The sequence below is a fragment of the Argiope bruennichi genome, chromosome 5, assembly GCF_947563725.1.
Source record: "Argiope bruennichi chromosome 5, qqArgBrue1.1, whole genome shotgun sequence".
Taxonomy (NCBI): domain Eukaryota; kingdom Metazoa; phylum Arthropoda; class Arachnida; order Araneae; family Araneidae; genus Argiope; species Argiope bruennichi.
This window is the reverse complement of record NC_079155.1, coordinates 14,604,911-14,630,926: the sequence shown is the minus strand read 5'-3', so window position 1 is coordinate 14,630,926 and position 26,016 is coordinate 14,604,911. Positions and strand designations below refer to the sequence as shown.

General features: G+C 30.1%; 1 protein-coding gene across 2 annotated transcripts in view; it reads left to right on the top strand.

Annotated features, from left to right (window-relative positions):
* Nucleotides 1-26,016, top strand: part of LOC129969260 (thioredoxin reductase 2, mitochondrial-like) — a 351,586-nt gene that overhangs the window by 38,910 nt on the left and 286,660 nt on the right. For both annotated transcript variants that reach the window (XM_056083730.1, XM_056083729.1), the window contains exons 5-7: nt 7,423-7,498; nt 10,835-10,968; nt 25,493-25,512. In XM_056083730.1, coding sequence (XP_055939705.1) covers nt 7,423-7,498; nt 10,835-10,968; nt 25,493-25,512 — 230 coding nt within the window. The remainder of the gene's footprint in view (nt 1-7,422; nt 7,499-10,834; nt 10,969-25,492; nt 25,513-26,016) is intronic.

Here is a 26,016-nt window from a genome sequence, read left to right as displayed (position 1 = left end):
AGTTTAGATATCTATGCAGACTCTGTTTCCCACGAACTACGACAACTTGACTAGATTAAGGTAAAAAACATGGTTCTATAATTTCGTTTTTTTTTATTCATTCGTCTATTTGCGCGCTGTGTGTGGAAGATTGGCTTATCGTCAGTAAGCATTATATCAAGTTCCATGTTCGCGGTTTTAGTTTTGTTAAGCTTATAGGCTAACAAAAGCTGTTCAATGTCACTGCGAATATGTTGAGAAATATTCGGACCTATATTAAACGTGGAAGTATCGGTAGAAACATTGCCTGATTTCCGTACAAGCGTTGGAAGCGGTCGCCTCAAGACTTGAGGGGTCCTGAAAATCTATATGGTAGTGCTGAGTCAGCAGTAATTTTTTTCGCTGCATAATTGTACACAATTCCCTCATCCTTCCTTTACTCAGGGTGGGGAAAGAAAAAAGAGATATTCAATTAAAATGAAGAGTCGAACGAAACATAAGGAGAAGTAACTATGAATGAAAAAACAAAAATAAATAATTTCAAAAGTAGTGATATTCGAAAAATTTTTAAGATATAAAAAACTATAAAATATTGAAATTTTTTTAAAAAATAAACACACGAAATATTGAAATTAAAAAAAAACACACGAAATATTAAAATGATTTGTTTTAAATAAATTGCAATATGATTCGTAAAATCATATGATTTGAATGTTATTAACAACTGAAGGATATATGGCATACTGGGACGATCTAAATGCCCCCCCCTTTTTTTTTCGGAAACTAATGAACAATTTTGTTTTATTTATTTTATTTACAAGGATAGTGTACTCGAATGCATTATAATTAAAATAAACTTTCTGTCAAATTTTAGAATATTTCTCTTAAAGCTTATTATTTATTTCAAATTTGTTTGCAGATTATTGAGATTTATCTTTTATATTTGTTGGCTGACTCACAAGTCAACAATTCACAGCTAATATAAGGTAAAGGAACCCCCCCCTTTTATAAGATATGTCAATGCCATTCCCTGGACCAACAAAACGGTATGACATTGATAGCACCCCTGACCTTAGGCCGAAGGTATGGCTGTGTTTTATAGAGATTTCTGTGCATTTTCGTTTCTTGTCATCTATATTTCCAAAGCGTTTCGTCTCGCGAGATTTTCTTTTCGTTGGATTAATGCAGTTTTCAAAAATTAAAAATACAGTTTTTCTCAGCTATTATAAATATTTATGCCATCAAAAACATAACTTGTAAAAAAACCAAGTCTCGCAACTCAGCTCTTCTATCGTAAAAAGTTGTGAGATCCATGTAATACCAAGTCGGTCTATTTATTCAGTCCCTACTTAAGGGTCCTTCTGTCTTAAGTTATTACGTAATTAGCTAACCTAACAACATCTTATGGCGACCATATCAATATAAAAAATCTTTTGTGGTTTAAATAAATAGATTGACTTGGCCATCGCATGAAAACACAATGTATCTTTACATTAAATTAGATTACATTAACATATTATATTAAATTAGATTGTTTAGTGCGATTGCCAAGTCAATCTATTTATTTAAACCATAAAAGATTTTTAATATTGATATGGTCGCCATAAGATGTTGTTAGGTTAGCTAATTACGTAATAACTTAAGACAGAAGGACCCTTAAGTAGGGACTGAATAAATAGACCGACTTGGTATTACATGGATCTCACAACTTTTTACGATAGAAGAGCTGAGTTGCGAGACTTGGTTTTTTTACAAGTTATGTTTTTGATGGCATCTCATTTCTTTTTGTAGATAGTCCTTTTCTTATTTTTGTATGTAGTCTTCCCCTTTTTCTTTTCCGGTACTACTTCTTGAGATTCAGCCACAGTTTTTCTCAAAGCCCAGTCTCTGTCTCTATGGGTTTTTCTCGTAAGCTTTGATGTTACAATTTTTGACAAGTCTGGACGGTAAATGCTTCTTAGTCTGTTGTATTCACAAATTGAGGATTCTTCCGCTTTAATACTTGTAAAGTCGACATTTATTAGATGTAAGCCGTCCAGACTTGTAACTCTCGGAAGTGCCACGTAAGCTTGACCGGATGTGAACGCTGCAGAACCAATATCCATCAGTGCATTATTTAGACTCAGACCGTGACTTTTGTGAATAGTTATAGCATAGGCTATACATATGGGAAACGGTTCGCGATGAACATAAGGTCTATTAATAATTTTAAATTTAGTTTTGACCGGACTAAGCTCGTAAACATGTTCTTTATTAAATACAATGTATATTTTCTTAATTATTTTTTGTATTTTCCTGATCAACCTTTACTCTTTGCACTATACCGATAGAACCATTAACTAAACCAAGACTCACGTCAATATTTCGCCTTAACATGACTTTTGCTCCTATTTTTATAATTATGTTCTCTTCCAGGCCTGCAGTCATAGAAGCATTGTCTTCATATTTTTTTATGCATTCACGAGCTCTTTTTGTTAGGTATCTGGGGAAATTTATGCTATCTACAGCTGTAAGTTTTATTTTGGGATGTAGAAGAGATTTAAGCATTGCAGTATTTAATTGTTGACACATGTTTTTTGTAGATAATAAGCATACGATATCATCAGGAAGTTTCGAGAGGGGTTCAATTATTTCAATTAATCTGTTTTCATTTGAATTGGATTTAAGAGTTATTAATCTAGTCGAGAGTAAATCGCGGTCTTTTTGTGTAGTCACACCTAATCTTATTCTATTTAGCATTTCAACAAAGTCAAAATCATTGAGCTGTCGCATGTTAATTGTAAGTTCATCGTATATGAACAGTTCGATCCACAGATTCGGTACACTGAGGGAACCTAATAACTTGTTAGTTTCAGCAGTTGAGAGTTTTTCAAAATGTGACTTTTCTCTTACCGGTGGACGCTGTAAGAGATCTCCGAAAACTACAAGATGTTTTTTTCCAAACTACCCATTCTGATCGTCTCTTGTGTCGAATATTTCAGATAAGCGTAAGTAAATATATGTTAAACATTGGATATCATCGACACTTCGTCTATTATAAACAACACTACTTCTTTCAAATCTGATCTCAGAAGGAGCACTTCATCAGAAAGTTGTTTGTACTTCGGTATTTGCTTGTGTTTTACAGGCAGTTGTAATAGTCTATGTATAGTCAATCTATTCTATGTATAGTCAGCTATTCCTGTTGGAGTACTAACTGCCACTTTTTTTGTTTAAATAAGTCTTAACCCAAATTTTCAGAGTTTTTATTAAAAAGCTCTTTCCCGTGCCACCAGTTCCACTCACAAAACAGCGTAAAACGTCAGCGTTATTATCGGTTGTGTCCATTTTATTTGTGATCATATCGAAGACTCTTTTTTGATCGACATTAAGTTTTGCGATCATACTTTGAAGATCAGTTTGCTTTCTTCTACCAGATTGATTTTCTGAAAGTCACCCATTGCGTTTGCAGCTTCCACAGCTTCAAATTGAATTATTTCAAATTAGATATTGTTAGAAACCTGTAATTTTGAGATTTAATTAATTTTTCCCAGCGAGAATAGTGTCATCATATGAAAGACCGTTTTACAGTAATCTGTATTGGATGCTGCCGGATGCCGAGCCAGTGATACGAGAGCTTGGTGACAAACTTGGCGACCATCTGGCGACTTGGCGACGAATTTGCCGACAAAATGGATAATGCTCGAAACTTCGAAAAATTTATTGATCCGTCCATTATTACATGGATATTTTAGTTTTTCCTTGATTTATACACTAAACACTAATTGTATTCTAAATTTGAAGCTTCTATGTCTGCTAGAAGTGCCTTAGAGTTTTGATGATCTGTCAGTCAGTCAGTCAGTCAGTGACAAAATTCACAAACTTTGACTAGTTATAATTCTTAAACTACTGGTTCAAATTTAATGAAATTTGAAATATACCGTGTTTATATAATGCCTGCTTGGTTACTGAAAATTCAGGCTTCTAGTTTTATCCACAACGAAGTTATAAGGGGTTGAAAATGGCCTGAACTGCTTCGAGAAAAGGATAGTACGGCCGTGCCGCTTGTTTTTGCTCGACTTGGCGGGGGCACTGCCGTGCCCCCAGATTTATTGCCATTTTTGAATAATTCAAAGAGAATTTCTTTATTGTTTTCTATATGTGTCAATTTAAAAAAAGAAATTGAATGTAATTTATAAAGAAATTAAAAAAAATGAAATGATAATTTTAATTTTGTTGCTTTCCATTTTTTATTAATTAATATTTTAAGTGAAAGAAAACATTTATGAATTTTTATTAAAAAGAATTCAATAGTAAATAAAGGATATATAACTATTCGAATCTCCCAGTTGAAATTTTTTGAACATATTTAAAGGAATTGCTTGATAATTAAATGAAGGCAAATGTGAATAAAAAACAAAAAACAGCATTACGAAGATTTTAGTACGGAAGATCTTGTACATACATGAAAGGGAAAACTAAGTGTCATAACAAAATTGTCAGATATGATACGTTTTGAAGCGTATTCAATAATTGGATATTTGGTTAATTTTCCAAAAAGAATGAAAATCGAAATTAAGAAGCTGCTGAAAAATTGAAAGAACATTATTCATAGAATATCGAATCTGAATTTGCTATTGAAATGGTAATTTTAAATTCTACATGTCGCAACTTGAAATAAACAAAGAAAAAGGAATACCTGCAAAGAATTCTTGTGAACTGATTTATGGTAACATGGTACAATCAACTTTGCCGAATGCAATGTCTGTGTTGAAAATTTAGAAATGCTTAAAGGTCAGAAATGCAAGCAGTTTCACGAAACTAAAGCTGCTGAAATAGTGTTATAGTTTGTCGATAATTCAAGAATACCTGAACTTTCAAGCTATCATGGATAATGAATATGATGTGTGTAAAACTTTGATTTCCAAGATAGTTTAAAAGAATACGTATAAAACAAATTGAGGTAAGTTACGACATGAGATTGTACACAGTATAATAATAAAAGATATAAATATGTAGGGAAAGGCAACGAGCAACATTAATATGTGAAATATATTTATTAAGATTAAAGGACAGAGAACAAAACATTACTGACATAGAACATAAAAAGATACATGAACGTGAGCTGCACGTTTTGCAGTCTCACTGCCCAACTCTCGTCTGTCAATAATGGCGGGAAAGCATCATGTGATGTATGACGCAGGCATGGCGCCATACAGGATATGAGATCTGTTAACATTTCCCACAAATATAAAATATGATTTGTTTTTTAATTCTATCACATAATATTGTTTTTAATTTCAAAAATATCCAGTCGTACAAGTAAAGAGGGTTTAAGTGATGTTAAACAAGTTTTGGCACCTTTTTACCAAATAACATATTTCGACTTTGGCCCCTTTACTAAAATAAAATATTTCGATTTATTCTAACATTTTTTTTTACTTAAAAATTCTTAATAAAAAATTTTAAATCCAAAAATTTTTAAATAATTTAGTCCAATAAATAATTTTAAATTATTATTTTTTATAATAATAAATTTATTAACTCAATTTTAAACTTTAGTATTAATTAATTAAAGTAAGGTAATAATACTGATTTAATTATTTTAATATGCATTTTGAGTAAAAAAAAATTAAGATATACAGTTGAATGAAAGATACCATTTAGTTCTTGGGACAAAGAACGCTGGCATTGTTCATTCTAGTTCGAATGGAATATAAATAGGAATATTTTTCCACAAGAGTTATCGAGTTATAATAAAACTCGTAATAGTTAATGAAAAAAATTGAAGATTTCTGAACTCAAACCATTAAAAAGAAAACTTAAATAATAACTAAACTAATGTATTTGTCAAGAATAATTTTTCATTTTCAAAATTTGAATGCTTGGACACTAATCATCGTAATTTAATGTAAATAAGCAAAGGCAGAAATAAATCGCTGTCACGTTATCATTTTATGTTATAAAAAAATTAGAATAAAAAATAAAGATAAAGGGCAGCAATTTTATTAATTTGATATATATATCATATAACAAAACTAAGCATAAAGATGAATTTCAAGGCACAAATAAGTTTAGTTGACGTTACTTTCTAATGATCAGTATAATTTACCTAGAAGCGGGCCTCGGAATAATTTAGCGCCTGCGGTCTCAAGTTGTCAAAATACGCCACTGGGTATAAAATTGTTAGATGCGATAGGGTCATCAGATTTAGAGATTTTGGAAAATACAACACCGTTAGGTTTAATTGTCAAATTTACCCGCTTTATTTCGTTTCAACCCAATATGAGATCATAAATAGTACAATTATTTGGAACTACAGAAATAGAAACTGGAATAATTAGTTAATCAATAATAATTTCAGAATCAAAGGAACCTATGATTTCAGTTCATAAAAAACTGAAATCAGTTTGTATGTTTTTCTTATTTATCAGCAGGGCTAACTTAGTTTAATCCATGCAAGATGTTTAAGAAGTGTTGATAAACTATCTGTATCGACTCATCCAGAGAGTATATTGTTAAAAATAACCTCTTTACACATTCAGCATTATCGGGCACTTTTTGGTGGATCCATTTTGTATATTAAAACGCTGATTGGTTTTATTGTTTAATTTTGATGAAAAAATTGTCTTTATGCCAATGAAATTAGAGTTCTTCCATTCACACATTAGCAATCAATTTATCCATCACACATGAAGTGATTGAATAGGTTAAAATAACTGACCAGATAACTGTCAATTTTCTTTTTCCCTTTAAAGTAATAGATTGATTATTTTAATGGATAGCGCAAAATATATGTTGATTTCTCCTATAGCCATTGTACCAGTTTCGCTAAGGTAAAAATTCTGCTGGCACACCTGTAAGTAAAATCTTGATATGATTTTTGAAGTTTTTGGAATTGATTTATGACTGTTTTTGATTACATTCATCTGAGACAAACATATTTTGAATTCTCTTATTTAATTACATTTCTACATCCCATTAAATGTGTCTATGAAATATTAATAGATTGCTCATAGTGAAATTAACTGTCTTCAAAGTCTGTATATGCTCTGTAAATACATAATCTTATAACTCATTCATTGTATCTGAAATTCTTTTTGAATTCATTTTCCCCAGTTTCTTAAGCATGAATAATTGTGAAGTCTTATGATATTAATAGATTTAAGAAATAAGTAAATTTTAAAGCAAACTTCAAATCGAGATATTTTTTGTAGATTGATTTTTAATTCTATAACGTTTGGAGATTTATTTGACAACTTATCTCTGTTTATATAAAGTAGCCTATCATTGTCAAAAGAAAACATTACATTTGTGATTTTTTTTTCATCACTTTTTACCAAGAAAATTTTAAGACAAAATATATTACTAGTAACCATATAGTGTGTTTATGATTCATAATATTGTGTCTACATTTTATTCATGGTAAAATATCTATATATTTTGGTTCTTTTCTCATTTTAGGAATGTAGATTATTATAATGCAAAAGGTAGCTTTATTAATCCCCATGAAATTCAGATGACTCATAAATCTGGAAAGGTTAGTATTCATTTGATTTATTTTATATACTTTAAAGTGCTATTAGATAATAATCACTAAATTTACTAAAACTTCTAATTATTATAGGAAGTTTTTAAAAAATGCTATCTTATTAAATGCATTAATAAATATATACTATTGTAGGCTATATAAGCATACAATAGTATATATAATACAAATTTAAACACAGTTTCTAAGCCCAAGTCTCAGAAATTTTAAATTATTTGAAAAAAAAAAAAAAGATTATAAGTAAAATGACAGCATTAGATGGTTTGCCATTTCGAGTGTTTTGCATTTCTACTGAATTAAGAAAATCAAAATTCAAAAATCTACCAGGTTTCAAAAATCTACCAACATCGATTAACACTATAAGAAGAACTGTTATAAACTACAGTTATGGTGTTCGCAATTCTTTGAAACACGAGCTAATACAATTAAAAGTAAATGATGAAAAATGTAGTCTTACATTTGATGAATGGACAAATGTAAGAAATAGACACTATTTAAATATAAATATTCATTCAGAAAATTTTTTTTGGAATATAGGACTTACACTCTAATAAAACTGGTAAATAAAACAAAGAAACACCTGTGTTTTCTTTCTTTTTCTAAAATTTTTACTACCGGTATTAAAACCGGTATCAAGATCTAAAAAATACCGAATACGGTATTGAACTTTTGGTCCGATATTGCAATCCCTAAGTGGGATCCTGCACATTCTCATTTGAAAGGGAAAAGTTTCCTAGAAATTTTCAACATAAAATATTTTTCTCAGACATAACATGAAATGTAATAATCTCTAAAAACTTTTTTACACTGATTGGCTTTTGAACCTTCCACATCATAAAAATAAAGAATTGAAATAGATTTAATTTATAGAATGCAAATATTTGAAAAATGCAGAATATAATCATTAATCAGCTTATAAGAATTAAAAACATTTGTATTGGTAGAAATGTGGGCCTTAAACTATTAAGAAATCTCAATTAAAATCCCCCCCCTTTAATATAGCCTATCTTTACTTATACTATTAAAGATGGTGCTTTACATTACATTACTATTTGATCCAGACCAAACAAATTTGGCACATTTATTCTTTGGAGGATAAAAGTGTGAAATGTGTAGCTCAAAATGATTTTTGTAAAAGTTTAATTAGAATATTAATTAATTAAAAATTGAGCAAAATGTTAAACTGGGTTTCTGCTGTTTGAAGTGGTGCTAGATCACGTATTGTCCTTATGCCCTAATTATCATTGATCTAGTTATACATTTTGAGATCTGCATCTTCTCCCAAATAACCGCCCCGTGATTGCACAATTAGGCATAATTCCAGCTAACAAGGGGAGGGCACGGATCGGGAAATTGAGTTCGGTTTCAGACTTAGTATAACGTTAGTATACATTTAGGATATTCCTTCATTGCAATATTAAATCGCAATAGCTAGCCATTTCCAGGAAAATAACTTTCAAACTTTTTGCACAGTTTATATACTAGTTAGTAACTTAACCCCGCGATCAGCTTCCCTGTGGCATGGTTGTCAGGATAATCACTTCGTAAACGGGAGGTCAGTATTCGATAATGGTTGCGTCTTTTTTTCTTTCTTTCCTTTGAATTATTTTCAAAATTATTAAATAGAATTAAAAATGTACATATAGTTTAAGTTTTTATGCAAAAAGAAATGTTCTTTCTCCTTATATTTGAATGACTAGTTAATTTTTAAAAGAAAAATTGCTATAAATGTAAGTCTAATGTATTAATGTCTATTATAGGAGGTATAAATAATTTAAATCTCTATTATCATCTTAAACGAACTAAAAGTTTATTTGTCATTATTAAAATCCACAAATTTTAATTTGTTTTACTAAAACAACAACAGAACTGCATTTATATCGAAAGGTAAAGAGAGGAGCTGATAATTATTTAAATATGTAAGCAAACTTTCCCTCTATTTATAATTAAAAAAATAGTAGAAAGCAGGCAATATATTATTGATTGCATAGGCAGATGTTTCAAAATTTTTAATAAGAGTTATACGATGTGCTAAGTCGGTTGCTCAACTTTCTGATCAAAGTTAAATAAATAAAATTTGTACTCTAATTGATATGATAATTGATATATCCTAATTGGTAAAAAAACATTGTTTTTGTAAACAATCACAATTTATCAGTTTTGCAATTTGACAAAATGTATTTTATTTCGAATGTTTTTAGGATAATGACCAATCTTATTCTTGTATGCAATTGAAAATTAATAAATGTAGGATAAAATTCTTTTATGATCACAGTAATTATAACTAATAATTTAAATTCTGTTTATAATTTTTCGTTTAAAAATTAAATTATAATTCAAGCATTAAATGAACGAATATTTATTTTTTACATAAAAAAAGAAGCAAAATATTAATTAAAATTAGATGCAAGTTAATTTAAATAGTTTTGAAATTTAAAAAAAAACCCTTTTATATATATAATTATTCTTCTTTAAAAATTAAATTATAATTCAAGTATGCAAAAATATTTATTTTTACATATAAACGAGTAACATATTAATTAAATATATATGTAAATTGTTAATTTAAATATTTGTGATTTTTTAATTTTTTAAAAAATTAGATTATAATTGAAGTATTAGAAGAATAAACATTTATTTTTGCACAATATATACATAAAACACATTAATTAAAAATATGTGTAGGTTTTTAATTTAATTTAATTTGAATGGTTTTGAAAAAAAAAAATTAAAGGAAAGAAAGTATGAAAGACGCACCGTGGATCGAACTCCGACTTGCCGTATATGAAGTAATTGCCTTGACAACCATGCCACTGTGAAAGTTGAATGCGATGATAAGTTACTAGTATATACGCTGTGCATAAAGTTTGAAGACTATTTTCTCAGAAATGACTAGCTATTGTGCTTTGATATATACCACTATACTGAGTCTTTTGATAACTCAGCAGAAAGATTTGGTGATGAAGTAGTGATCATCACATTTGCATAATGCCTGGTATTTAACATCAGTTTTTGAAGAGGAAATAATATTAACAGAAAATTGACAAGGCTAAAAATTGCAAGGCTTTAATATTGCTTAAAAGCTTTTTTTTTTTTTTTTGCTCTATTGTCTCAAATTGATTGAAAGAAGAGAGAGCTTGCTCAGTGTGCCAGCATGTGACTAATGTTCCCCCCTCCCCAAATTAAAAAAAAAAAAAAAATGCTCATTTATTAGTTATAAGTTTGAAATTCGGAGATAATGATTTCTTAGATTTAATTCAAAATAATGTAAGAAAATAATTAGAAATTGTTTTTTATGGAATTTATATAGATATTTTTATATTTTAGAAAGAATGCCTATCTGCTGAGAATTTTGTGATTGCAGTAGGTGGTAGACCAAAATATCCTAAAATACCTGGTGCAATGGAATATTGCATTAGCAGTGACGATATTTTTAGTTTTGAAAAATCTCCTGGTAAAACGTTAGTATTCAGTTTTTTTCCTCCTTATTTTCATTTTTTCCTTATTAAAATATTACTATAAAAACTTTTACAAAAAGATATTGTTAAGACCAGAAGTGGCTTGCGTATGGATACTGCTGAATTGCAACAGCTGTTTTCAATGCAGAGATCTAATAACTTATTTATCTAATTTTGCAAGTAGCATCTAAATCTATCAATGATTTTACTTTTAACCCTCATCTTCAGCTAAAAATTGAGAATAAAAACCAAGGTTACTTGGAAGATTTATCTACTTCCTTAGTCTTTTCAGAGCAGTTTCGTCCCCTTCCCTTTACCTCTGCTTGAATATGTACATTTTCAATCCCTCCTCCCCCCCGAAATCGTTTCACTGAGAAAAGCAACCAAAGTATTTGTGCCATGTGGAAAAGTTCCCCTCAGAGGCTCAACTTCTTTAGGTGAGTACTGGTGTCTCAAGAACGAGGTACCCAAGGACCTTTACTCCCTTTCAATTCAATCTCCCCTACGCCTTCTGCTGTTTGCTGTCGTTCTTCCTTCCCTCGATGGCAAGCGAGGGAGCTCTCCATGAGAAGCTGTTGCCGCTCTGTTTGCTTTTTGCTTCTCATGGACAGTCAAAAACCCCACGTGTTGGCCGTGCTTGGCGACCCATTAGACTGGTGGTACATTCCGGTCTCAATCAATCGACCAGTATCTCAGGCACTTAACTGGGATGTTCAAGGGGATCGAGCGAAGGGGCCACTCTTTGGGCTTGGCGTTAAGGGTGGTCACTGTCCCCGGGAAGATTCCCAGCGTATAGGTTTCGATCTGCACCATGGTAAGCGCCGAGGCTGGGGTGAGGCAGAACCGGTGGCTGCCATCTCTTGTTGGGCTCCGTGGTGGGCGGTGCCGTCGAGCCCGAACCTTAGTCTATATCATATGGATCTTGAATTTAACATCGTTGTAGCATCATCCTATTATCGTTTCATTGTCATTAGTACTCAAAACATATTTCATAGAGTTTCTGCTTTCCATGTAGTCAAATTAAAACTATTGACAATTGGTGAAGTAGAAAGCATTAAAAAACTACGCTCTGGTAACCTTTTGTTGCAGACTTTCGAGAAACAAGCTCTTATTAGTAAACTTACCAAATTAGGAAATTTTCCTGTCCAAACAGCCTTACATAAAATTTTAAACTTTTCGCGTGGTGTCATTTCCCAGCCGAATCTCATCTACTTATCTGATGGAGATCTTGTGACAGAATTTTCAGAGTAGCAATTATGCGCCGCCCGTCGTATTGACATTTGATGCGGCGGTCAACTTATACCAACAAAACACACTGTATTAACTTTTCACACTCCAGTTCTTCCTAAATCAATCAAAGCAGGATACCAAATTTGCAGAGTTCGGCCATACATACCGAAACCTCTTAGGTGTTTTAAATGCCAAAGGTACGGCCATTCCCAGCAAGCATGTCGTAGCAAAATGACTATGTGTGCGAAGTATGCTGAACCTGGACATGACAAATAATTGCAATTCAGACACGATGAAGTGCGTTAATTGCTCTGTGTCTCATACTTCTTTCTCCAAGTCTTGCCTTAAATGGACCTTAGAGAAGGAAGTGATATCCACAAAAATGCGAAAAAAACATATCTTTCGCAGAAGCAAGAAAATTAATAAATGATAGAACTCCAAAAGATGGTGTATCTTATTCTGGTGTATCTTATTCTGGTGTACTTAAAGAAACACTAATATGTAGTAGTGCTCAAACCTATTATCGCATTACTCAATTACCCCCCACTAGTTCAGTTTCAAATCAAACTATAAAATTGCCAGCAGTCTCCTCTGTTTCTTCGATGTCATCCAATCATCTTGTAACTGATACAATCGCCAAACGCAATCGCAGTAATAAAACAAAAATCTCCACGACATCATCTCTTAAAGCTTTTCAAGTAAATACAAAACAAAGAAAAAAAAAGCATTATTGAATCGACCCCTTGTGGCAAAAGATTTCTTAAAAACTTACACATCGTCTTCTGAGTTCCCCGATATGGAGTTAGACTCATCTACTATGTCTAAAAATCAATCAGGTGGGAAAAAAAAAAAAAAAAAACTCCTGATAAATCCCTATCTTAATGGCTAAATTTGTTTCCTGGAACTGCCGTGGTTTCCGTAACAAAAAAACTCATATTAAAGATTTAATTAATGAAACCCATCCGATTTGTATTGCTCTTCAAGAAACTTATTTGAAACCGTCAGACACTATGAAAATAAGACGTTATGGCTTTATCTGAAAGGATAACGAATCTGATCGAGCTACTGGAGGTGTTATTCTCCTTATATCTCATAATACGCCCTTGTCTATCATTCCATTATGTATAAATTTGCAAGTCGTTGCTGTTCGAGTCTTGAATCCTTCTTTGACGATAATATGTTGTCTTTACTTGCCACCCAGTACTCCGGTGGAATTAAGAGATCTTAATGCCTTAGTGGATGAATTACCATCTCCTTTCATCATAGTTGGTAATCTAAATGGTCATAGCCCTCTCTGGGGAAGTGAAGATGTTAATCTTCGTCTGCGGCTGATTGAAGAATTTATTAATAACCATTCACTATGCCTGCTCAATAATGGAGAAGCAACATATTTTCATCAAAAGAGCAAAACTTTTCATTCACTAGATCCCACTTTCTCTAGCTCCGTACTTTAATTTTAGAGTAGGAACTGACTTGCTTGATAGCGACCATTTTCCCGTCTTTTTAGATCATTTAACTGGAAGTGGTGTAAGTACTTCACGTCTGCCACGATATATTTTTCAAAAAGCTGACTGGATAGACTTTACCTCAAGGGTACTGATAAAACACGCAATATGGTAGAGAATGGGGATTTAATAGCATTGTAAATAACTGATACTATTATAAAATCTGCAGCTGCTACTGTCCCATAATCGAGATTAGGAACAATGAAATGTAAAAAAACCATGGTGGAACCAAGATTGTACAAAGGCACAAAAAGATCTTCAAAAGGCCTGGAACGCCTTTAGGCGGCATTCAACAACGAATCATTTGATCCCTTTTCAAAAAGCCAAATCTACAGCACGACGAGTTAAGCGACGAAGTCAGAGGACTTATTGGATTAAATTTGTGTCGAGCATAAATTCTGTTGCAACTTCCAAATATATGTGGACCAGAATTCGAAAAGTATGCGGTATATATCCTGATCATTCCATTTCTTGCCTGAAGAAAAATGGGGAAGTTATATCCAGTGTTCAGGAAATGGCTGATGCTCTTGCAGAAGCTTTTGCCTCTGTATGTTCAGCAAGTAATTATGCGGTATATATCCTGATCATTCCATTTCTTGCCTGAAGAAAAATGGGGAAGTTATATGTTATATCCAGTGTTCAGGAAATGGCTGATGCTCTTGCAGAAGCTTTTGCCTTTGTATGTTCAGCGAGTAATTACACGAAACCTTTCCTCATGCTCAAAAAATACGAAGAAAACATCAAATTACGCTTTAAAACAAAAAAGCATTTGTCTTACAATACTGATTTTACTATCTTGGAGTTGCGTAGAGCATTATCTGCCACAAAACAAACAGCACCGGGGCCGGATGGAATTACTTATTCAATGCTGCAGCATTTATCTGATAGATCCCTCCAATGTCTTCTGTTCCTGTATAATAGAATTTGGAAAGAGCATATGGTTCTTGATAAATGGAGATTTGCTATAATAATTCCTGTACCAAATCCTGGAAAAGATCCACAAGAGTCATCTAACTATAGACCAATAGCCCTGACCAGTTGTTCGTGTAAGGTTTTTGAAAAAAATGGTAAACGCACGCCTCGTTCATATACTGGAGGAAAATCAATTTATTTCCCCTTTTCAAAGCGGTTTTCGAAAGAATCGTTCAACAATTGATAATCTTTTGGCCTTTGAAACGGATATTCGAAAAGCCTTTATAAAAAGGAATCATTTGGTGTCAGTATTTTTTGATATAAATAAACCATATGATCGAGCATGGAGATACGGGATCATGAAAAATCTTTACAACCTCAAATTTTAGAGGGCATTTACTTCTTTTTATTCAAAATTTTTTACACCAGAGATATTTTAAAGTGCAGCTTGGGAATACCTATTCCAATGTTTTTTGCCAGGAAGAAGGTGACACTATTTGTTTTAGCTCTTAATCCTATTTTATCTGTTATACCAGCAACTGTTAGCAAGAAGCTGTATGTAAATGATATGCAAATTTCTTGATGCGCCCGTGACATGCGATACATTGAGAGACAGCTTCCGATAGCAATAAATAATATTGTAGAGTGGTGAAATAAACACGGTTTCACATTCTCTCCTCAGAAAACAGTTCCTTTGCACTTCTGCAAATGTCTTCTTCATGCAGAGCCAGAGTTATTCTTGAGCACAAATTTCTAGGAATTATATTTGATAAAAGATTTACTTTCCTTCCGCACATTACATATTTGGGAGTAAATGCCTGAAGTCATTAAACATTCTGAGGGTTTTATCCAATACTTCTTGGGGTGCTGATAGGACGTGCTTATTAAATCTACCGAGGTATCATTCGATCAACAATTGATTATGGATGTGTTATTTATAGCTCTGCTAGGCAATGTTACCTTAAACTTTTGAACGTTGTTCGCCATCAAGCTCTCCGATTGTGCATTGGAGCATTCAGGACATCACCAGTAGCTAGTTTACATGCTGAAGCGTTTGAGCCTCCTTTGTCTAATAGGAGAATGAAGCTGTCATAGTTTTATTTCTATCGTATTTTATCCAATAAACGCCATCCTTTTCGTGATAAATGATTTTAGCGGTATACAAATATATACGGATGATAGTCCGAATTCAACTCCATGGATAGAAAATAAATTACACTATGAAGACCCTTTTAAACAAATTAGAAAATCAGATACTGATAGCTCGGTTTTTATTTCACTTTTTAAATATCATTGTGAATTTTATTGTTCTTATGAACCCATTTTTACGGATGGTTCAAAGTCATCTGATCATGTGGGTTGCGCATTTATTCATGGTCATCGTATTATAAATTTCATCTTTTTACTTCTGTTTTTACCTCGGAATTAACTGCTATTTACTTAGCCCTCAAATATATAGGGTGTTCATTAATTATTGTCGGGGTTCCCGTATCTCATAACTTTCAAATAAAAAATATTACACAAAAACCGATTACGTATTCGTAAATTACAACTCAAAGAATTTTACGTGGCAACAAAGCGATCTTAGCGCATTTGCAGTCTGGGTAATTATAACGTCATAAATAAAAATGGCGACCGTGCAAGAAAAAGCAATGTGTGTATTGTGGTTTTTCGAAACTAAATCAGTCATAACTACTCAATGTCACTTCAGGACCACGTACAAGAAAGATCCTCCTTCGGATAATTCTATCAGACTCTGGTTAACACAATTTCAGGAAACTGGCAGCGTTCTACACCGAAAGGGAGCGGGAAGACCGAGCACATACGACGATATGGAACGTTCTCCATAACCTCCTTCAACTGAATGCCTACAAAGTGCAAATTGTGCAAGCTTTATATTTTAATATCATTAATAAAATTCTTTGAGTTGTAATTTACGAATATGTAATCGGTTTTTGCGTAATATTTTTTATTCGAAAGTTATGAGGTACGGAAACCCCGACAATAATTAATGAACACCCTATATTGATGAACAAGAGATCCATAAGTCTGTTATTTACACGGATTCTCTGAGTATTCTGCAGGCTCTAAATTCTTCATCTCTTGGTCATCCACTTCTACAGGAAGTGAAGAAGATATACAATCTTCTATGTTTGAAAAATATTAGAGTTTTGCTTTCCTGTTCCATGGATCCCTTCGCACATGGGTATTTTTGGAAATGAAATCGCAGATACAGCAGCTAAGTTAGCGAGCGTAATTTTGCCCCAACGTCTATTTTATAAAGATATGCATACAGCTTGTGGTGAATAGCATATAAGCCAGTTAACAACTACGCTGCACGAGCAATTGCTTCTGCATAATGGTTTAGTTACTGGACTGCGAACCACAAGGTCCCAGGTTCTATCCTCGCGCATCACATATTCACTAAAAGCTATTATTCGTTGGTGCTATCGCCAGTGGCAAAATCAATGGGACATGGAAACTAACAACAAGCTTCATTTTATTAAACCACTATTGGCAACTGGTTTTCCAAACTAAGTAGGCGCTATGATGTAATTTGATCCCGATTACGCATTGGTCACACTCGCTTGACACATAGATTTTTACTTTTTGCCGAGCCACCACCAGAATGTTTTAATTGTGAAGTAACAGTTCGTCATATTTTAATAGAATGCGCAAGTTCTACTGATCTTCGTTAGAAACATTTTAAATTCAACAATTTTACCTTAGATTTTTTATTGAGTGAGGCGCATCATCCAAACATTTTTTTGTACATTAAAGATGTAGGTATCATCAATGAAATTTAACTTATAGTTTTAATACCTTCTTTCCTTAACTTTTGACTAGTTTGAACACTATCAGTTATCAGTTGATAACTACTTTTTATCTTGCTGTGAAAATTTTAAGCTGCTTTGGCGCAGCATATTCTGTATCAGGATCTTGCACCAGAAATCTAAATCCAAATCCAAATCCAGTGGAAAAGTTCTTTGCTAGATGAGATTTAATGATAAAGAATACGAAAAAATGAAACAATTAAGGATAGTTAAATTCCTTAAAAATTATTGTAGATAAATTTGAATGAAAGTTTTGAATTCTAAATTATTATTATTTTTAGTTACAAATGCTGAAAGACTGGAAAGAATATGATTGTAAAATTTCTGCAATCAAATCATTATTATTCTATACAATTCTGTTAAAAGTTGTGATGGAAAAGCATTGAGTTAGGCAAAGGAGACATTTATTAGTCCCATCGAATTATCATCAAAATTATAAAAATGGTGAGGGGAGGAATTATGGAAATTATGGCATTCTGTATTGCTTTAAGTTGTTGGATTTGGCATCTAAAGTCCTAATGTATGATGCACTCCTATTAGGATCAGATTAAAGGGAAAAAGAGAGGTTGGAATATTGGTTTCTCACATTTAAATATTAGGATATTAATCTGATAGGAAATTTTTCAATAAGAATATTATATGTTATTGAAAAAGACTGTGAAATGAACTATTGAACCAATAATTTAAATAAGGCAGGATACAAAAAAAAAAAAAAAAAAAAAAAAAAAAAATGGTGCACACATACACATTATAAAACTTGCAAGAAATTTAATCATTTCATTGAAGTGCATTTTATATTGGAAGGAATATCTGAGTAAATATTTTAAATTAATATCTGCTATTTTTCTATCAGAAAAATGAGATTTTAATCTGAAGATGGTAATTGAAAAAAAGCTTATAAGTAATTTTCTATATCTCCAACTTAGCGAGCAAAAAAAAAAAAAAAAAAAAAAACTATTCTAATTATGTTTTGTAATTAAAAAAAATATATTAGACAAACTTAATGATAAATTTTTTCTCTGTTATTTTCCCTGAATGCATTCAGGCTTAAAAATTGAATGAAAAAAAAAGTGTTATTTCTAAATTTAATTCTCGCAACATCTTCCTGAATAATGACAGTACTGAAACTATTTGAAATTCTAGAAACTTTTAGATAAGAGAGAGTTTAGATTTAGGTGTTCTTGTAGGCAATTTTTAGTGATTTTTTTTTCCGAATTTGTTGACATGATTGGTGAAAAAAAAAAGACATCAATAAACTTTTTTGATATTTCCTGATGTATAAGGAAGCATTTTAGTCAAATGGTGGAAATTCAGCTTAAATGAATAAAAACTTCTTTAAAATTTATTCCTAGCCTAATTAAGCTGTTTAAAGGCTTGATGATTCATTTTATGTGAATTTTTAATGCTTGCAATTTTCATATTGAAATTTTTACTCTAAGATATATAGTCTATTATTTAAGCATGAAATTCGAGTTTTCAACTTTACCTTCCCCCTTTTTTTTTGAGTTCATAATACAATGAAACGTTTTAAAAGACTAACCCAATGCGTGCTTTCAAGATTTTTGATATTTTAGAAACACGACTGAACCAATACGCATCACCTCCAAATCGACGTTTCTTTATTACGACTTTAAATATGATTTTATGAAATAGTACTTACTGGGTTGCATAAATTTTGCAATTGCATCCTTTTAAGCTTTCCAACATTTGTCAATAAGAATTATATATATATATAAAATCAGTTGCAGTGAATTTTGTTTAAATTCACATTTTGTAGTGGGTTTACTTATCGTTTTTTTTATTTTTCTATATTATTAATTCGTTAATTTTGCTATATTATTTATTCTTATTTAGCCTTACAAATTTTTTCTTATTTAGCCTATTTAGCTTTACCTTTTCTGTCCCCCCCCTTTTTTTGTATTGAGTCCAATAAAAAGTTGCACTTGATATAGTGGGAAGTTTTAAGGCAACCCCAAAAAATTTAAAGAGGAGTGGGGAGAATATATGTATTTTGTCCTGGTTAAAGTATAATTTGATCAGCTTCAAAGAATACAATTATTTTAACGATCATGTACAGCAATTTTACTGCCATGTATTGTTTTTTTTTTGGGGGGGGGGAGGGATTTCTAAGCCTTAAATTCAAAAATATCGAAATGTAAGAGAAAATTCGCTCAGACCTATCTTTCCGGGAATTTCTAAATCGGAGTAATCGAGGTATTCCAACATGAATTAGTTCACATGGTCGAAATCATTAATCCAAGTATTCACTTTTTTTATCATCACTTTTATTTGCTGGACGTGGACACAGGCACAGACAATTATTTACAATATTTACATATTTCATTTTACGTGCACGAATTTTTTATACAGCATATAACCATCTTTGATTCCATTCTTTCACACTTTCAAAACTGAAACTGAAAACTTACTTCTGTTTCTGTGGGAGCATGAGATTTTTTTCCTGATGTCACCATTTGCATCATATTATGGTTAAGCCAGGAATTCCAACAATTACGTTATCCACTCAGATTAAAGCATCTGAATAATCTCTGTAAAGTAGTAAGACACACATAAGATATAATTTTAATTATAATATACAAAGAAAAAGTATTTCATTGTTAAAAAAGTTATCCACAAAATTTCAAGGAATATTTATATTTTTATCTGTGCTTATTTTTTCTGCTCTTTTCCGCCCTCCAAAAAATTATTTAGAAATTGTATGTGTGTGGCTATGTTTATATATGTGCATGATCATACAAAAATGAAACCAATTGGCGGAATGAAATTTAGTACATTATCTTGTCTCGAAATTTGAAGATATGTGTCCCTGGTTTGGATGAACTCCATCAAAAAATTTTTTGTTTATTCATCCATGTACATCATTGTACAATTTGGTAGTTAGAAAACTTTTTTTAATGATTTTGCTTAAAATAAAAGTCAGAAGAGTAGATTTTTCTTTAAATACTTTTATCAATAACTATAAATATTATCTAGTCTTATATATATTTTTATTTCAGTACGCATTTCAATGAATTTTTTTCAGCAACAATTTTTTTAACCTTTATAAATCAAAGTGAAAAAAATAAATAAGAATATTGATTTTAAAGCAAATAAATATAATTTAAAATTAGTAATTTCTTAATTAAAATTTCTTTAGTAGAAACAACTTCAATCAAATCAAAATTACAATAATTGTTTGTTAAGTAATTACTAATTAAAAGAAAATAATTTAAATTAGGCAAAAATACATTGCAGAAATTTTACATTACAGCATCTTCAAAGTAATTCAGTATGAGCCACCATTGGTTAAAATTAATAAAGTTTCAACAGATTTCATTATATTATTGAATTAATTATTTTGATTGATTTCTTTGTTTTATCTTTCTAATATCATGTATGAAATTTGTGAAAATTGCGATTACTGGATGCAGAACTAATTAGTTACTCTGTTTAAAAAATGCTAAACTAAACACTTTTCTTTTCTTTCACAAATCTTCCTTAATAATACCAAATCAAAGAATAATGTTTGGCAAAACCATTTGTCAGAAATCTAACAAAATATCAGATAACATTGCTTTATTCCACAAAGAAAGCACAAAAACATAGCTAATAAAAAACACAACTGATGCATACACAAAAATAATGTTTGCGTCGTTCCAGAAAATATCAAATTTCATACAGACTTGTTTTTAAATTGCAATTACGTAAATTTTCAAAAATGTGCCCAAAAAACAACTAACAATTTTTCTTCTTCTTCTTCTTTTTTTTGAATTGCCATTGAAACTCTCTTGAAAGAGCTATAAAATTGGTGGAAGTATCATTTTACAGCATTTTTTTTTCATACTCTTTCTCTAAAGTCTAAATTAAAATATTTTCAGAGGATATTCGATGAATAGTAGTAATGATGTAAATCATTTGGCAGAATATAAATGTGTGATGATGATGGGAGTCGTTAAATAATTTAAAACTGAGGCTTTTCTTTTTTCAATTCGTGTTTTTAACAAAATAATATAAAAATCTTATATCTGCATTTCCGTAAAAATAAACGTAAATGCCAATGTGAAGAAAGAATACAAAAATGAGTCTAACAAGGAGAGGCGATGGAAAAATGAGTTCCGGATTGAATCTTGCATTATGATACCTTTTGGATATTCATTCATTAAAATTTTAAAGTGCCTTAACTAGCTGAGAAAATGACTTTCAAACTTGGAACATAGGTTTATGTACCAATAATTTGCGGCTATCGCTGAGTGTTCTTATGGTGCACTAGATTAAGCATTAGCTTCGTGGCCGCGAGACCAGGTTTCGATATTGGATACTTAATTTTTTTTAATTTCTTTATATTTCCTTTCAAAAATAGTTCAGGGTAACAATTTACAAATAATTTAGTTACCACATTTTTCATTTTTTTAATGCAAAAAGAAACAATTGTTCTCTTAATTTTAGAATTGTGGTTTAATTTTTAAATGAAAAATGATTATAAATTTAGCTGTATTTTTTTAAATGTTCAAAATTATTCAAAGTAAATTATAAATTTATCGGTAATTTCAACTAATATGTTATTCACTTTAGCGTGCAAGAATTAAAGTTTTTCTCTTAATATTCGCATTACAATTTTAATTCTTAAAAGTAAAATAATTATAAATATCAATGCGATTTAAAAAAAAATATTATGAATTTTTTAAAATTAAGTTAACATTTTACAGATAGTTTTAATTAATATGTTACTCATTTTTTGCATCAAAAATAAATGTCGATACATTTAATATTTGAATTATAATTTAATTTTTAAACAAAAGGAAAAATTACAAATATAAATTAAATGGCGATATAATTATTAACACCTTACAAAAATTTACTCTGTATTTTTAGAAATTATACTACATCCATTAATTTTAAATTATATAAAAGAAAACCAGAACGATAATTATTGTAGAATCATTGGAAGCAAAACGGATTTTAATATCTTGCACAATTGATAGTTAATGATTATTCACAAAAGTAAAATTAAATAGATCTATTGGAAAATTAGTTTCAAATAGATGCAAAAATATTTCTTTTGCCAGAAATCTGGGCAGTATATTATACCTTGGCAAGCACACTGTATCATGCTATTAAAAATTTTGGACTATCAGCCTATGTATTCAATAAATGAATATCTACTTTCTATTTCTTTTCGATTTTAATGTGCTGACATATTATATGAATTATCAGCTCCTTTTTTAAAAAAAGGACATTTCCAATCTAAATATGGTTTCGTTTAGTTAGAACAAATAAATCTGACTTTATTAAAATCAAATAATTTAAAACTTTTGATATCTTAAGATTAGAAGTGATAAATAATTTAAATAATTGTTAAAATCTTATATTTATAAATATTTTTATGTTTGAAAATTTAATTATAATTTAAGTACCATGTGAATGAGCATAATTTTTCATAAAAATTAGTAATATATTAAAATTAGTCTCAAAATTAGTAAAATATTAAACTGAAACTATTGTTAATTTAATTTAAATATTTTTGAATGTTTTAAAAATCGCTCCTAAATTTATAATTTTTTCGTTTAAAAATTAAATCATGATTCTAGAATTAAGAGACCAAGCGTTTCTTTTTGCATTTGGGGAAAAAAAAAAAGAAAACATTAATTAAAATTATTTATAAATTGTTATTTTGAAAGGAAATGTAAAGAGAAATCAAGTCCAGTTTCGAACCCTGGTTCTCGCGGACACGAAGCTAATGCTCTCCCGATCGCGCTGTCAGGACAATCCGCTAAAACTGGAAATTATTAATATATAAACTATTCTCAAAGTTTAAAGGCCATTTTCTTGAAATTGTCTGGTTATTGTCCTTTAAAATTTTATTAAATGAATATCCTAAAGGATAAAACCATTATATGAAATCCCGTCTTGAACAATTTTTCAACCCATGTCCTCCCCTTGTAAAGCAATTAAATCTTGCAGATTTGTAATCTATTGGAATTACTTATTAGCTTATACTTTAAAAACTTATATAAGTTAAAAATGCTTACAGTTTTTAACTTTACTTTTATAAAGATAAATAAAATAGTAATTTAAAAATTTTGATGTTTAAAAATGTTATCACAATTAAATGTACCTTTTAAAAATTTGCTTATAATACTGATACAACGGTATTTCCAAAACACAAATATCAAAATAACTTCCAAACAGGATTTAAAAAAAAAAAAAAAATCTGATAAATCTATCGCCCAATACAAAAATAAACTTTTTTAATCTTTACTTTCATTACGAAGATTTAAAAATAAAAGAAGAGTGGCATGTTTCGCCTACAGCACATGGAAAAGAACCTGTCAATGGAATAAGGAGCCATAATCAACCATTAACTATTGGGGAGGGGGGAACAACCACCAGCAACACTATATGTTTGTTCCTGAAATTACATCAAAATTATTAATGGATATTTTTCAAATGATTTGCAGTGTGTGAAAGGGAAGTATTAAAATTCCTTCAGATAGATTTAAATTAGAAAATATATTAAAGTATGTAACAGTTGTCATTGAGGAAACTGATGGTTAGGAGTAGTATTGCAGAAAAATAAACTGGATGAAATAAAAATTTTCTTTTATTTGAATCATGTACATCATTCTCATATCCAAGAAACGATATTTTATGGATGTCAGAAGTGGATATTCGGGCAAAAGTGAACGCTCTTTGGAAAATGTTATGTTACACTTGAAATTGATGTATGCTAAGTAAATGTAGCCTTTTCAAATATAAATTAATAAGTATATCATACTAAATAAAGAAGTTTTACTTTAGACTCATTATTATGATCTTTCTTCAAATTCATATTCATATCTATATGATGTTGTTTTTTACAAGAAACAGCATGAAAAATATTGCTGTTTGCCCCAGCTCTGTATCTCAATTAAGAAAGCTCCTAGAGCACTTCAAGATATATATATATATATATATATATATATATATATATATATATATATATATATAATATAATTTTATCGATTTAAAAAAAAATTTTTTTTGAAGCTTTGCTTTATATATTTTAATTTAAAAGTCAATTGATATCTATTCAAAATTTATATTTTTTCAACGTCCGCATCTAGCTTTTTGAAGTTCCTAGTTGTTGGGTTTTGTAATACTTTGAATTAACACACTTGCAGAAATCAGCAGCACATACAAACAGCAAATCGTAACAAAAAATCGCAACAGCACTAAGCACCTTAAAAGAACTCTATGAAGGTCAAAATATTTTATAGAGAGAATTCTGTACCGAAAAACAATCGATTACTAGCTTCAGCCTTGGATTTTTATAATCATGTTTGTTCATTCTACAAAGTAATTGTGGAAATTTGAGTAGTTTCTTGGATCTTCAGTTTTGTCGCCAAAATCACCACCAGAGCCGTGTTATTAACATGGTACCCATTCAATAGCCATTAAAATATTTCTAATACTATCTTCCTAATTCTGAAATTAACTGTGGAGGGAAATAATATTACAGATTCTCATCTGTAATATTATTTCCCTGTAATATTATCTTAATCTTTCCTTCATGAGAACTCACTTAAAATATTGAAAATAAATATTTACACATTTAATATTTTTGTTTAATTTTTATTACACATTTAATATTTACACATTTAATATTACACATTTAATATTTTGTTTAAATTACAATTAAAAAAAAATGAAATATTATAATTTTATTAAAAAGATTGATTTCTGAATATTTTCCGCAATATTAATATATATTAAACAATTTTTCCCTAGCTTTATAAATATTTACCCCAAATATTTTGCCCAAGCTTTATAAAATTAAAAACTAAATGGTGTGATATACTTTCAAAAATTTATTTAAGTTATGGATGAATGTAAACTTTCTGATATCTTGAATTTGCATACAATGGATTTGTTTCTGTGTAGATTTAAGAATTTAAATAATTTTAATGACATGTACTCAGTTATAATACTCTATTAGATATGTTTTAAACATATGAATGTGTTCTTTATTTGTATTGATATTGGCATATGTTACTTTTTTGTTTTCAGATTAATTATTGGTGGCAGCTGTATCCTTCGATTCTATTTTTTAAATAATCAGTAGCTTGTGACATTTCCAAATTTTATGGTTGAAAAATATAATACTAAATGTTCTTGCATATAAAGGGTGATTAACACAATTTATATATTTATAAAAAAAAACCCAGCTGACCAAAATTTAAAAGATAGCCCTCCTCCTTTTTCAATAAAATAGTTACAGATAGATAAAATGAAATGCCTTTAGCTAATTTAAAAAAGAAAAAAAAAAAAAAAAAAAAAAAAAAAAGACATTGGAATATTACATCTTTAAGAGAAAAAGAAATAGGGCATAAATTTCAAGAAAAAATCATGGATACAAAATGCAACAACAAGTATATATCTGTGTGCATTTAAAATCAATATGTTTAATTGATTATTAATGATAATAACTGCTGTTATTAATAATAGCCAGTCAATGTGATGAATTGATTAATCTCTGTTATGAGCTATTATTAGTAATTGTCACAATGCACACACATGTTGACATTACTAAA